At 41.8% G+C, this 15,034-nt stretch overlaps 2 protein-coding genes across 2 annotated transcripts in view; one reads left to right on the top strand and one right to left on the bottom strand.

Moving 5' to 3' along the window:
- dqx1 (DEAQ box RNA-dependent ATPase 1) overlaps positions 1–6,291 on the bottom strand; it is a 37,714-nt gene extending 31,423 nt beyond the window's left edge. The window contains exon 1 of the mRNA XM_077213908.1: positions 5,998–6,291. The gene's annotated coding sequence lies outside the window, so the exon portion shown is untranslated. The remainder of the gene's footprint in view (positions 1–5,997) is intronic.
- A 5,168-nt stretch (positions 6,292–11,459) lies between these two features.
- Positions 11,460–14,318, top strand: oxt (oxytocin). The gene is made up of 4 exons (XM_077213889.1): positions 11,460–11,664; positions 12,122–12,246; positions 13,367–13,568; positions 14,034–14,318. Exons 2-4 carry the CDS (start codon positions 12,124–12,126, stop codon positions 14,159–14,161), a joined length of 453 nt encoding a protein of 150 aa, XP_077070004.1. The 5' UTR covers positions 11,460–11,664; positions 12,122–12,123; the 3' UTR covers positions 14,162–14,318.
- The last annotated feature ends 716 nt before the right edge of the window (positions 14,319–15,034 follow it).

Here is a 15,034-nt window from a genome sequence, read left to right as displayed (position 1 = left end):
TATGCATGCAGGCAAACATCAGTAAGTATTAACATTCATGTGTGCCACTACTAGGTTGCCCTGCGTACCCTGAAAAGTCAGATGGTGGTTAAACTCTTTATAGCTTGAGGTTACTGCGAGTGCTACAGACATTAGGTTACCGCGAGTGCTACAGACATTAGGTTACCGCGAGTGCTACAGACATTAGGTTCCAGCGAGTGCTACAGACATTAGGTTACCGCGAGTGCTACAGACATTAGGTTACCGCGAGTGCTACAGACATTAGGTTCCCGCGAGTGCTACAGACATTAGGTTACCGCGAGTGCTACAGACATTAGGTTACCGCGAGTGCTACAGACATTAGGTTACCGCGAGTGCTACAGACATTAGGTTACCGCGAGTGCTACAGACATTAGTTTACCGCGAGTGCTACAGACATTAGTTTACCGCGAGTGCTGCAGACATTAGGTTCCCGCGAGTGCTACAGACATTAGGTTACCGCGAGTGCTACAGACATTAGGTTACCGCGAGTGCTACAGACATTAGGTTCCCGCGAGTGCTACAGACATTAGGTTCCCGCGAGTGCTGCAGACATTAGGTTACCGCGAGTGCTACAGACATTAGGTTCCCGCGAGTGCTACAGACATTAGGTTCCCGCGAGTGCTGCAGACATTAGGTTCCCGCGAGTGCTACAGACATTAGGTTCCCGCGAGTGCTGCAGACATTAGGTTCCCGCGAGTGCTACAGACATTAGGTTCCCGCGAGTGCTACAGACATTAGGTTCCCGCGAGTGCTACAGACATTAGGTTCCCGCGAGTGCTACAGACATTAGGTTACCGCGAGTGCTACAGACATTAGGTTACCGCGAGTGCTACAGACATTAGGTTACCGCGAGTGCTACAGACATTAGGTTACCGCGAGTGCTACAGACATTAGGTTCCCGCGAGTGCTACAGACATTAGGTTACCGCGAGTGCTACAGACATTAGGTTACCGCGAGTGCTACAGACATTAGGTTCCCGCGAGTGCTACAGACATTAGGTTCCCGCGAGTGCTACAGACATTAGGTTACCGCGAGTGCTACAGACATTAGGTTACCGCGAGTGCTACAGACATTAGGTTCCAGCGAGTGCTACAGACATTAGGTTCCCGCGAGTGCTACAGACATTAGGTTACCGCGAGTGCTACAGACATTAGGTTCCAGCGAGTGCTACAGACATTAGGTTACCGCGAGTGCTACAGACATTAGGTTCCCGCGAGTGCTACAGACATTAGGTTCCCGCGAGTGCTACAGACATTAGGTTACCGCGAGTGCTACAGACATTAGGTTCCAGCGAGTGCTACAGACATTAGGTTAACGCGAGTGCTACAGACGTTAGGTTCCCGCAAGTGCTACAGACATTAGGTTCCAGCGAGTGCTACAGACATTAGGTTCCCGCGAGTGCTACAGACATTAGGTTCCAGCGAGTGCTACAGACATTAGGTTCCCGCGAGTGTTACAGACATTAGGTTCCCGCGAGTGCTACAGACATTAAGTTCCAGCGAGTGCTACAGACATTAGGTTCCAGCGAGTGCTACAGACATTAGGTTCCCGCGAGTGCTACAGACATTAGGTTCCAGCGAGTGCTACAGACATTAGGTTCCAGCGAGTGCTACAGACATTAGGTTCCCGCGAGTGCTAAAGACAGACATTAGGTTCCCGCGAGTGCTACAGACATTAGGTTCCATCGAGTGCTACAGACATTAGGTTCCCGCGAGTGCTACAGACATTAGTTTCCCGCGAGTGCTACAGACATTAGGTTCCAGCGAGTGCTACAGACATTAGGTTCCCGCGAGTGCTACAGACATTAGGTTCCAGCGAGTGCTACAGACATTAGGTTACCGCGAGTGCTACAGACATTAGGTTCCCGCGAGTGCTACAGACATTAGGTTCCAGCGAGTGCTACAGACATTAGGTTCCCGCGAGTGCTACAGACATTAGGTTACCGCGAGTGCTACAGACATTAGGTTCCAGCGAGTGCTACAGACATTAGGTTCCAGCGAGTGCTACAGACATTAGGTTACCGCGAGTGCTACAGACATTAGGTTCCCGCGAGTGCTACAGACATTAGGTTCCAGCGAGTGCTACAGACATTAGGTTCCAGCGAGTGCTACAGACATTAGGTTCCAGCGAGTGCTACAGACATTAGGTTCCCGCGAGTGCTACAGACATTAGGTTCCCGCGAGTGCTACAGACATTAGTTTCCCGCGAGTGCTACAGACATTAGGTTACCGCGAGTGCTACAGACATTAGGTTCCCGCGAGTGCTACAGACATTAGGTTCCAGCGAGTGCTACAGACATTAGGTTCCCGCGAGTGCTACAGACATTAGGTTCCCACGAGTGCTACAGACATTAGGTTCCCGCGAGTGCTACAGACATTAGGTTCCAGCGAGTGCTACAGACATTAAGTTCCCGCGAGTGCTACAGACATTAGGTTCCATCGAGTGCTACAGACATTAGGTTCCCGCGAGTGCTACAGACATTAAGTTCCAGCGAGTGCTACAGACATTAGGTTCCCGCGAGTGCTACAGACATTAGGTTCCAGCAGGTGCTACAAACATTAGGTTCCCGCGAGTGCTACAGACATTAGGTTCCATCGAGTGCTACAGACATTAGGTTCCATCGAGTGCTACAGACATTAGGTTCCCGCGAGTGCTACAGACATTAGGTTCCATCGAGTGCTACAGACATTAGGTTACCGCGAGTGCTACAGACATTAGGTTACCGCGAGTGCTACAGACATTAGGTTCCATCGAGTGCTACAGATATTAGGTTCCATCGAGTGCTACAGACATTAGGTTCCCGCGAGTGCTACAGACATTAGGTTCCATCGAGTGCTACAGACATTAGGTTACCGCGAGTGCTACAGACATTAGGTTACCGCGAGTGCTACAGACATTAGGTTACCGCGAGTGCTACAGACATTAGGTTCCATCGAGTGCTACAGACATTAGGTTCCATCGAGTGCTACAGACATTAGGTTCCATCGAGTGCTACAGACATTAGGTTACCGCGAGTGCTACAGACATTAGGTTACCACGAGTGCTACAGACATTAGGTTCCAGCGAGTGCTACAGACATTAGGTTCCCGCGAGTGCTACAGACATTAGGTTCCATCGAGTGCTACAGACATTAGGTTACCGCGAGTGCTACAGACATTAGGTTACCGCGAGTGCTACAGACATTAGGTTCCATCGAGTGCTACAGACATTAGGTTCCCGCGAGTGCTACAGACATTAGGTTCCATCGAGTGCTACAGACATTAGGTTCCAGCGAGTGCTACAGACATTAGTTTACCGCGAGTGCTACAGACATTAGTTTACCGCGAGTGCTGCAGACATTAGGTTCCAGCGAGTGCTACAGACATTAGGTTACCGCGAGTGCTACAGACATTAGGTTACCGTGAGTGCTACAGACATTAGGTTCCCGCGAGTGCTACAGACATTAGGTTACCGCGAGTGCTACAGACATTAGGTTCCCGCGAGTGCTACAGACATTAGGTTCCCGCGAGTGCTACAGACATTAGGTTCCCGCGAGTGCTGCAGACATTAGGTTCCCGCGAGTGCTACAGACATTAGGTTCCATCGAGTGCTACAGACATTAGGTTCCAGCGAGTGCTACAGACATTAGTTTACCGCGAGTGCTACAGACATTAGTTTACCGCGAGTGCTGCAGACATTAGGTTCCAGCGAGTGCTACAGACATTAGGTTACCGCGAGTGCTACAGACATTAGGTTACCGTGAGTGCTACAGACATTAGGTTCCCGCGAGTGCTACAGACATTAGGTTACCGCGAGTGCTACAGACATTAGGTTACCGCGAGTGCTACAGACATTAGGTTCCCGCGAGTGCTACAGACATTAGGTTCCCGCGAGTGCTGCAGACATTAGGTTCCCGCGAGTGCTACAGACATTAGGTTACCGCGAGTGCTACAGACATTAGGTTCCCGCGAGTGCTACAGACATTAGGTTCCAGCGAGTGCTACAGACATTAGGTTCCCGCGAGTGCTACAAACATTAGGTTCCAGTGAGTGCTACAGACATTAGGTTCCAGCGAGTGCTACAGACATTAGGTTACCGCGAGTGCTACAGACATTAGGTTCCATCGAGTGCTACAGACATTAGGTTCCAGCGAGTGCTACAGACATTAGGTTCCAGCGAGTGCTACAGACATTAGGTTCCAGCGAGTGCTACAGACATTAGGTTACCGCGAGTGCTACAGACATTAGGTTCCAGCGAGTGCTACAGACATTAGGTTCCATCGAGTGCTACAGACATTAGGTTCCAGCGAGTGCTGCAGACATTAGGTTCCAGCGAGTGCTGCAGACATTAGGTTCCAGCGAGTGCTGCAGACATTAGGTTCCAGTGAGTGCTACAGACAGACCAAGGCACTAATTTTACATCGGAAACCTTCGTGCATGTTTTACATGAACTACAGATAAAACATCAAACTTCCAGTGCGTATCACATAGAATCAGGTTTGCCTTGAAAGATTACATCAGACTTTGAAGTTCATGATTACTGCTTATTGTGTACAAACAGGAAAAGATTAGGTTGAATTATTTTACTTTTTTACTATTGTAATATTTCATTGTAAAAATTAAAGAGTATTTAATAAAAAATAAAACATTTAGCTTAAAGTGACTCAAAGCAGCGCAAGAGACCATGAGCTACTCGTGTGTAAATGAACACAGTGCCGCGCTTCACCCTGAAATACGTGCATATATTTATTTAATTAAATCACAGTCTTCTCCATTTTATAATTGCACTAAGTGATAATCACTATCTCAGTTTTATTCTATTAATCGTGCAGCCCTAATACTTTATTCCTGGATAGTGCACAATTTCTTTCAGACTAGGAACAGCTGAACAACTCTTTCTCGCAACATCGTGTGAACAGCCGCTGGAGCTCTCAGTAACTCTACGCACTTCAGTAGCTCTACACATGTCAGTAACTCTACACACGTCAGGAATCCAGCACATGTCCTCCAGCAACTCAAACAAATGCACAGCTAAACACAGGCTTCACTGCAATATGTAAATAAGACACTGGGGTACACTACACTATCCTGTTTCCCTCAGTCACTACATCACACTCTATCATAACTGCTACACAATATGAGAGCCATCTCGGGTTAGTAAAACGGTGTCGGATTAGACATGCAGTAGAATTATAATATAAATGAATTCTGTTACAATACTACAACACGAGGTATGTGATGTGACTGATGCATTTGCTTAACTAACCACGTGACACGCCACTAATGTAACAGAATAAAAAAATAAAAGGTTATTGAGGCTGGGTTATATTATTATCTGGGTTATATTATATTATTATTATCATCGTCTCACAATTCTGACTTCTTTCTCCCAATTGCGAGTTTATATCTCACAATTTTTACTATTTTTCTCAAGATTGCACAATATAAACTGGCAATTGCGAGAAAAAAGTGAGATAAAAAGTTGCAATTACCTTTTTAATATTTTATTTCGTAGCAGAAACAAGCTTCCATAGGTTTATTCTCTGTGAGAATATGAGTGCAGTGTTTTTCAGTGATATTGAGGTCAGATTAAAGCGCATCATCAACAACAACAACAACAACAAAAGAACACAAACAACAGGGTAAAGCATACAAAATAATCCCTAACAAAAACATATCAGTGCTTTACATTATTTACACAGATCAGACCGTGAGCATGATCTCATTTGTGCTTATTGAAAATAAAATAATGACTGACTAAATTTGTTTTTGGATTCGAAAACAACCATTGTGATATAGCATTAGGATTAAATCAAATTTGGTATTACAGTGTAATTATTTTAAATGTAATGTTTTGCATGATATGATGAATAAATTCAGACGCGTTTGCTTTAAATCTGCATAATGACCGTGTATCAGCTGACTGTCAGAGATCATACGACGACAACACTGGAGAATAGTACAAAAACAAAGCAAAACGAGAGGAAAACACATTTACCTGAAGCACATTTTCACCTCAGATCCTTCAGACTAACCCGATGATAGATAAAACGACATTAATTAGAGAATGTACCGCGTTAATATACGTTACGTTACAACCATCGACACACGTTGACACGAAATGTCATATAATGTCCTTCAAAGGATATTGAAAATGTAAAACGAAATGATTGGAAATCGATCTGAGGCTGTTTTAATGCGATATTACGATATCATTCGTGACTGTTGATGGTATTTCATCGCCAGAGAGCGAAACTCCGCCGCCATGTTGAATCTCTCACTCTCACCTCACGGGTCGCGTCTCAAACCCCGCTCGGCCACTGCCTAGGCAACACGGGCCTGCGTCACGTGCCGATGACACACGCCACTGACGCTGCGCACTGGGTAGGGCACTCGAGAGGTGTTGAGACGCAGCCTCGCGCTCACCGGGCAGGTGGAGCTGAAACCTGAAGCAGATCATAGAGATATAAGAAGGGTGGAGACCGACACACTACTAATGCATGAATGAATGAATGTGCAATAAAGAAAACAACTAGCCAAAGTAAATATGATTGTGAATTATGAGTTAAGAAACATAAAATAAATTGACGTTCAATACGGGATTACTAGTGTCCCAAAATACAATCAGATATCAAAGCCCCAAACTCACACTACTGGTTGTGTCAGAAGCTGATATGATGGATCCTAAAGGTCAGACTGTGAATAGTTATAAACAATGTATGATTGTGAATTATGAGATAAGAAACATTAAAATAAATTGACGTTCAATATATCGCAATACTAAAAAAGTATTGGGTATAGTTCACCCAAAATAAAATAACTGAGAAAAAATTCAAGTTTTCAGAGTTTTAGTGTCAGTACTAATTAAACTACTATATATAATGTTGAATATAATGTAGGCCTAGCCTATAATAATGCAATGTGGGAATATTTATGTCTCCTAATAAAGCCAAATGTCTTAATAAAAAGTGGCCTACATTATTTTAAATATATCTAGTCAGTGAAAGAGAGCAAGCATATTCGTCTAAAATAATTGTGTATTTTCAGCTTCAGAATCATGAATATTGTTATTCTGGTGTCTCTATTGTCCTGTGCTTTGGGTTCCAGCACCATGTCCAAGACTATTCATTTACACTCACAATGTAATATCAAATTTAGCATTTTAATCAACAGTGCATTTTTTGTGAGAACCTTTTACCAGATCTCTTGGAGTATCACAATAATATCGTATCGTGAGTTCAGTATCGTGATATGTATCGAATCGTCTTACACCCCTAGTGATTACTAGTGTCCCAATAATACAAACAGTCCCAAAGCCCCAAACTCACACTACTGGTTATGTCTGATATGATGGACCCTAAAGGTCAGACTGTGAATAGTTATAATGGCCCCATTAGCCACTGCTGGTATACTGTAATTACACCATGTGTCTAATCAGTGTTGACATGATGTCATTTTCATGCAGGTCCGGAGTGATCAGTCACATGACATTTATCGCAACATAAAAATCACTGATGTGTTTGTGTAGAAACAGAAGCTTGTTACTCTGTCTACATGAAACACATTAATACAAAATAGCATTAGCAAAAAGTGTCTGGTGTATTAAAGTCCCCCTAGACAATAATTTTATCCCTTAAAACTCACCTTTGATTACCAAAATTACATATTTAAACTTTTTTCCTTGAAAATATCTTGAATGTAACTCGAAACCCTTGCCTCATTTAGTATGCGCGGTCCTATGAATATGCAAATGAGCCCCGCCTCCACTCACTCACTCACTCAGAGATCCACTCGTTGACGATCACACGTTGATCTGATTGGTTACAAGGTAGTTTGTGACGTCAGAAACACCAGCGATTTCAAAGTGTGTTTTTGAGACTGTCTTTGGTTCACTGCAGTTTTAAGGAGAAAATACTCAGCAATGCTGTCGACTTATGAATTTACACATGGTTTGTCTTAAAGCATATTAAACACCACATAGACACATAAACAACATTTAAAGCTGGATTTTGAAGCTTGACCACAGGGGGACTTTAATATAAAGACACACCAGTAAGTTCCCGTTGACTCATGACGATATCACCCAAAATGTGTTCAGCTGATAGTTGCTCTTTTCAAATGAACCAACTACTAATTATTCAACTGATTTAAGTAACTGGTAAAAGCAGCACATAACTTTCCATCAACGGCTGCCTATGTTGACCCGAGGTAATAATTCTATAATTTGATTAAATCCATGGGATATGTGACCTATTAAAGGCTAATCAGAGATAGATGATTGAAAAGCAGACGGGACGTGTTAAATGTGACAATTCTGTCATTATCCCGTGACTCTACGGATTAATCACTTCAGCACTCATTATTCCCTTGATTCAAGCTTATGAACACTGGAGAACATGTCATGTATTCAAGAACATTCTCTCATAATCTCCTATTTATTGTCATTTGCAGAACTCAAAGAGGTTGTATAATGCCCTTTTCACAAGATGTGAAATACGTCTCTGATGTCCCCAGAGTGTGTATGTAAAGTTTTAGCTCTAAATACCCCAAAAAATGATTATTTATAGCATGTTAAAATTGTCCTTTTTCAGGGTGAGCCAAAACGTGTGTGTGTCCCTTTAAATGCAAATGAGCTGCTGTTTCCGGCACAGAGGGCGGAGCTTCAAGAGCTTGCGTGAGTGTGTGTGTGTGTGTGTGTGTGTGTGCGTGTGCGTGTGCGTGCGTGCGTGTGTGTTAGCGATTACCTCACACACACACACACACACACACTGAACATTTCAAAAACTTTTAGCCTTTTATGTTCAAACCGGAGTCGGTCAAAGATGGAGAGACTCGAGACGACATGTAGAAGCAACAGGACATAAAAGAATGAACTGGTTTTACCCAGTCGAGAGTTAACTATCTTCTAGTAACTGATTAGCATATTCTTGTTATGGTTTGTGGAGAGATGAACCCAATCGCAGACAGTATGCAATTAACACGGTTTTATTCAGACAAAACAGGCAAAACAAAACCCACGATGGGGCAAAACAAGGCAAAAACAAAAACTAACAACACTAGACTAAGACTTGACAGATAACTAAACAAATAACTAACAACAGCAACAAGATCTGGATTTTACAAGACAGAGTTCTTCACAAGGTACTCACGGGAAGGTCTACACACAGGTATTGTATCACAGGATACACACACTGAGAATCACAATGAACCGGTACAAGACAGCAAACACAAGGGGATTAAATAGAGAGACTAATGATAGCATTACAAGTGACACAGATTAATTAATGATGACTAAACAAGGGTAACAAGGGGGCGGGGCTAGGTGACGAGACAACGCAACCACATGGCCCAAACACAAGGCCATGCGCTTGCACACAAAACACGGGTCTGTCATGATCCTGCCTCAAGACTAAAGAAGATCAAGGGCACGAGGGCAGAATCATGACAATTCTGTCATGATAAACTATAAATCGCATTCCCAGGGGCGGGGTTTATGTAAATTTTGGGGTTAGTGACGTCACTAACCCATGAAGAAGCTCGTTGTAGTTCCTATCAGCCATTTGTTGTAGTTCTTAAAAAGCAATTTCTGTAAAAGAAAATCTCTCTTTGCTTTGAACTTTGAGCGCTGTAACTTTGCAGATGTTGTTTATGCTTAAACAGCAACATTACACACTAACTAAAGTTAGAAAAGTGAAATAATCATCAACCCCCCTTTAAAACTAAATACGGTGGTCACGTGCTTCTGTGCCACTAAACTCTTCTTGAACGCCACAATCATCAGACACTTCGATGTCACGGTTGTTCGGAACGAGGATCCTAAAACACTGTTGTTGATTGGCTGGTATTTTAATGACATGCCTTCACTATTTTCATGATGAGTAATGAGATGAATAAAACTGTAAAAGCGCACTTTAAAATCCTATGTGGTTCTACAGCGTCCCAGCAATTATTAAAGATGCCTAACAACTGTTGACCAATTGTATGTCTTGAAAACGAGTGGTTTAATATATGTAAAAAACACAGCAAATAACATTATGCTTATGTTGCGATATTTCACATTGACTGTACTAAATGTAACTTAGCAATGACCAAAATTGAGAAATGTTTATAGGGTTATTCCGTGATAACTCAAACAGAGAATTTTAATTTTGATCATTTTTTATCTGCACAAGAAATACATAAATGAAGAAGAAAGGCAAAATATTAAATGTCATGGATGTATATTTACTGAGTAATCCACTATTTTGTAGAAGGGGGTCAAAAATACCATTTATTCCTGAGATTTGAAGCCAATTTACAGCGGGGTAAAAATGAAAAGCCTCAAGTTTGCATGCATAACTCAAGAGAATAAGTAAATATATCTTAATATCTTAAATTAAATCAATCTTAATATCACTTTAAATTAACATGTCTTTAGCTTTCTTCATTTTAAAGGCCTGAGATGGTTTAATCCCAGAGATATGGAGATATTAATGCGGCTCCATGTGTAAATTGTACACATTTTCAGTTGTCAAAAACAATGTGTGTCACTGTTGCCCACAGATGATAGATTTTTTCTTTTAAAGAGGAATATCTAAAGGACAAATAATGTTGAAACCAGAAATGTATCTCATGTTTTTTTCTATCAACAAAATTGCATAGAATAGAGAGTCTGAGGCCATATTATCTTTCTCTCAAAAAGTATTAAAGATATCTTAATATGATTTTAGATTCTCATTCTTAATCATACTTTTCTTTTTATATCTTCATTTTAAAGGCCCTATATAGATATTGGGATCCCAATGCGACTTTATTTTCAAATAGTTGAATTTTACCCATTTTCAATTGTCAAAAACAAATGAAGTTAACTTTTCAAATAGCTGATACTTATTGTGTTTAAAGAGGAAGGTCTGAAAAACAAATGATACTAAAACTTTTGTAAAAATGCTTTTCTTACTTAGTATTTTTGTCTTGTTTCCAGTCCAAATATCAAACATTTCTTAAATCAAGATGCATTTATGCAAAGATGCAAAAATTAAGTTAGTTTTTGCTTTAAAGAAGCAAAATTATATTATATATTATATTATTTTTCGTACCCCATTGGCAGATCATTTTGCTCTTTCAAGCAACAAATCACTTCATTTTGATTAATATCTCCAGAAAACAAGACATAATATCATATGTCATTTTACTCATCTAGTAAATGCATCTTGATTTAAGAATTTTTAAAACATCTGGACTGGAAACAAGACAAGAATACCAAGTAAGAAAATAATTTTTGCAGTGTGAGTGCCTAACAAAACAACAAATTTGCGTCGTTGTGAAAGCCTCCGTTTGGAAACTTTATTTTTTAAGAGTGACGTTTCAGAAAGCTCTAAACTAAATGTTCTTGTTTTAATCCACAGCTGCCAATCATCCCGTGTGTCACACCATATGCCTGATCACGGACCGCTAATGACGCACATCCCTGCGACACCGTAGTGACCAGTCCAGTGACCTAATCAGGCCACATCATTAACATTTAGATAGTTACGGCTCCTTGATTGTAGCTAACAGGTAATAATGTGATAATATCACGCAGCAAAGAGAGCAAAGAGGTATAAAGAGTCTCCTCACACCGTACAAATGAACACTGTTGCTCAGAAGCTGAATCTCTTCACTATAGCTCCACTTCAGCCTCGCTAAAGTAAGTACTGCGACTTTATTAAGTGTGTGCACTGCAAAAAAATGCTTTTCTTACTTAGTATTTTTGTCTTGTTTCCAGTCCAAATATCTAACATTTCTTAAACGAAGATGCAATTAGTAGATGAGTAAAATGACACAAGATATTAAGTCTTGTTTTCTGGGGAAATAAAAAAAAGAGAGTTAATTGAGTAAAATGATCTGCCAATGGGGTAAGAAAAATAATCCTGATTCTTACCCTATTGGCAGATCATTTTGCTTTTTTTAAGCATCAACTCACTTAATTTTGATTCATTTCCCCAGAAAACAAGACTTAATATCTTATGTCATTTTACTCATCTAGTAAATGCATCTTGATTTAATTTTTTTTAGATATTTGGACTGGAAACAAGACAAAAATACTAAGTAAGAAAAGCATTTTTTGCGTGTTGTGTTGTGTTATTATTGTGTTTCTTGCACAGATATGTCTGGAGCTCTGCTGTCGCTGGTGTGTCTGCTGTGTCTGATGTCCATGTGCTCGGCCTGTTACATCTCTAACTGCCCCATCGGAGGCAAACGAGCCGTACAGGACTGGCCGTCTCGACAGGTGCGTTCCTTCCCTTCCTTAAAGGTGCTCTATGCAACCTTTTCACTCTACTAAAGCATAAAAATACCATAATATGTTTGCATATTTTAAGGAAACATGCTAAGTACACATACTCGTTTCTCTGAAAAACACTTGTATAGCCAGTTATTTTACTTTGAATTGTGCGTTTCAGGCTGGAATGTTTGTTTTTGTTCTGGTCTGTGATACTGTACGTTGCCAATTTTCATTGCCCATTGCGCTCGCTCCTGTTGCATGGGTCAAACTGGCGACCCGTGTGAGCGTCGAGTCTGCGGAGGTGGGAGAAACGACGATCTCCGATATTTTGAATTTGTGCTGCAGTACCTATTTCAAACACTAGTTGTCATTCTTACAGACTGCACCTTTAAGGTAATCCGTGTACCAGATGTGGGCCGGATCTGGGCCGACACTTTGAGCCCTATTTTAACGATCTAAGCGCATAGTCCGAATCCACTTTTGCTAGCTTTACGACAGGGAAAATTGTCGGCGCTCCCGGTGCATGGTCTAAAAGAGTCGTTCCTATTCACTTAATGAGTAATGTGTGTGTTTTGTCTCTATTCTCTTAATGAGTATTGGGTGTGTTCTGGGTGTAACGTGCAATAAACCAATCAGAGTCTCATCTCCTATCCCCTTTAAAAGCCAGTTGCTCTCGCATGGCGTATCTTTATGTACACAATATTAATCTTTTACATTGTAATCATTTTATTTTGAATATTTGTCATGTGTGTGCAGCTGCGCATCCCTGTGTGTGTAATAAGCAAACTGTGTGTGATGTGGACCCGCCAATAGGCTCATATTACTAACACACCCCTTAAATAGCAAATTAATAAATTTGCTCCCTTGACTTTAGAGCAGGGTTCAGTCGGTCAACGGCTCAGTCTATATCAGTTCCTCAAAACTGCAATGCTCCATCAATGCGCCTGAACACACACTCGCTCTCAGAACAGCAGCTCATGGGCAACAGATGGGCACACATGCATTTGCTATTTAAACAACGTGAAAATGAAAACCGCGTCAGGCTGAAACTAGCAGAACACACTTGTCCTTTGTTGCTGTCTGGGTTCTGAAGTCGTTGCTGAGGTTTCTCCTGCTGGTCCTCTAGTGCATGTCGTGTGGTCCTGGTGACCGCGGCCGGTGTGTCGGGCCCAGTATCTGCTGTGGGGAAGGGATCGGCTGCCTGGTTGGCTCGCCGGAAACACTTCGCTGTCTGGAGGAGGATTTTCTGCCGACTCCGTGCGATGCGTCTGGGAGAGCGTGCGGTTATGAAGGGCGCTGCGCTGCTCCAGGGGTCTGCTGTGACGCAGGTTAGTTTTACCCGTTTCATATTTTCACCCTCATGGGGATTTTCTTTTTCCTGAAGATGATGTTATTGCACTGGACAAAAACACACTGACTTTGCATACTCAGACGGCAATATAGTGCCGGCCCACATCTGGGCCGTGTGGAGTCCACATCTGGGTTGACACTATGTTACTGTCTGGGTACCGAGGGTATAACAACAACTTTTCAAAAAAATATTGATAATGTTGTTAAATATTTGATGGATATTGATAAAAAAAGTACTTTTTTCCCCATCTTGTTACACTTGTGCTGTTCAGGGTCAAAAGTGACCTGCCGACAAAAAACTGCGTATAGCGTGTTTAGTCTATAGATATGCGTGTTTGAATATATAGTGGGCAGGCGTAGTCTTTCTCTACAAATTGACCTCAACAAACTACTTGTCTGGCTTTAAAAATTCATAATACAGAATGTGTGTGTGTGTGAATCAGAGGGCTGCAGTGTGGATCAGTCGTGTGTGGACGGAGACGGCGACGGAACGGCTTCAACTAGCCAAGATCTACTGATGAAGCTCCTGCACGTGTCAAGCCACGCCCACCCCTACAGACTCCACCAATGAAACGCTCACAGAGGCATGACATCATCTCAGGAGGAGCCAGCCCACCAACCAACCAACCAACCATCATCGACCTTTTGTAAACCAACTTTCTATAGCCGCTAGAGATATTTGTATGGCTAATGCATAGCACGGATGTTAGTAGAACTGTATTGATGATAGCTTGACTGTACGTTTGTGCAGATATTAAACTATTAAAACCATTTTTTGTTCCAGTGCATTCCATCACGGCCACAGAATCATAAAGATACAAAAAGATCATAAAGAGTTGATAAAGATACAAATCTGTACATAGACATCATCTTGTACAGTTGTATCATTGGTAGAATATAAAATGAGTAATATATTAAAATACAAGCATTTCAGTCTGATACAATTTATTTGAAGCTAGCCCGATCCCGTGGGAAAGCCTGTGTCAAGAAATGTGACCCGGAATAATAATAATAATAATACATTTTATTTGTGGGCGCCTTTCATAGCACTCAAGGACACCTTACAGATTAAAACAATTCGAATACAATTTAGGGAGACAATAAAAAATCAAAACTAGACACAATGAAAAAATAGAATAGAAAAAAGATTTTTAAAAAGAATAAAAGAAAACAGTTCAATCTGGAGGCGGTGGAAGGTGGAGCTATGTGGGGTAGGCCTTTCTAAATAACTGGGTTTTGAGCGAAGTTTTAAAGGAGGATAGGGACTCAGTCGTACGGATGAATAGAGGGAGGGAATTCCAAAGGTGAGGTGCACAATAGCTGAAGGCTCTGAACCCCATAGTGGACATGCGGGCAGAAGGATTGGAAAGTAATGAGGTAGAAGAGGATCGGAGAGTTCGGGATGGAGTGTAGGGCTGAAGGAGTTCAGAGAGATAAGGAGGAG

Source organism: Siphateles boraxobius, unplaced genomic scaffold, assembly GCF_051911475.1.
Source record: "Siphateles boraxobius isolate OS27281-9 unplaced genomic scaffold, OSU_SipBor_1 67, whole genome shotgun sequence".
Lineage (NCBI taxonomy): Eukaryota > Metazoa > Chordata > Actinopteri > Cypriniformes > Leuciscidae > Siphateles > Siphateles boraxobius.
The sequence above is the reverse complement of the archived record's forward strand: the minus strand, read 5'-3'. Positions and strand labels throughout refer to the sequence as shown.

What these genes read in the sequence shown, in the direction of transcription:
- oxt (XM_077213889.1), top strand. Translation starts at nt 12,124, where the DNA reads ATGTCTGGAGCTCTGCTGTCGCTGGTGTGTCTGCTGTGTCTGATGTCC. An exon ending in AGGACTGGCCGTCTCGACAG is followed by an intron (nt 12,247 to 13,366) that starts GTGCGTTCCTTC and finishes CTGGTCCTCTAG; the next exon opens with TGCATGTCGTGTGGTCCTGG. An exon ending in AGGGGTCTGCTGTGACGCAG is followed by an intron (nt 13,569 to 14,033) that starts GTTAGTTTTACC and finishes TGTGTGAATCAG; the next exon opens with AGGGCTGCAGTGTGGATCAG.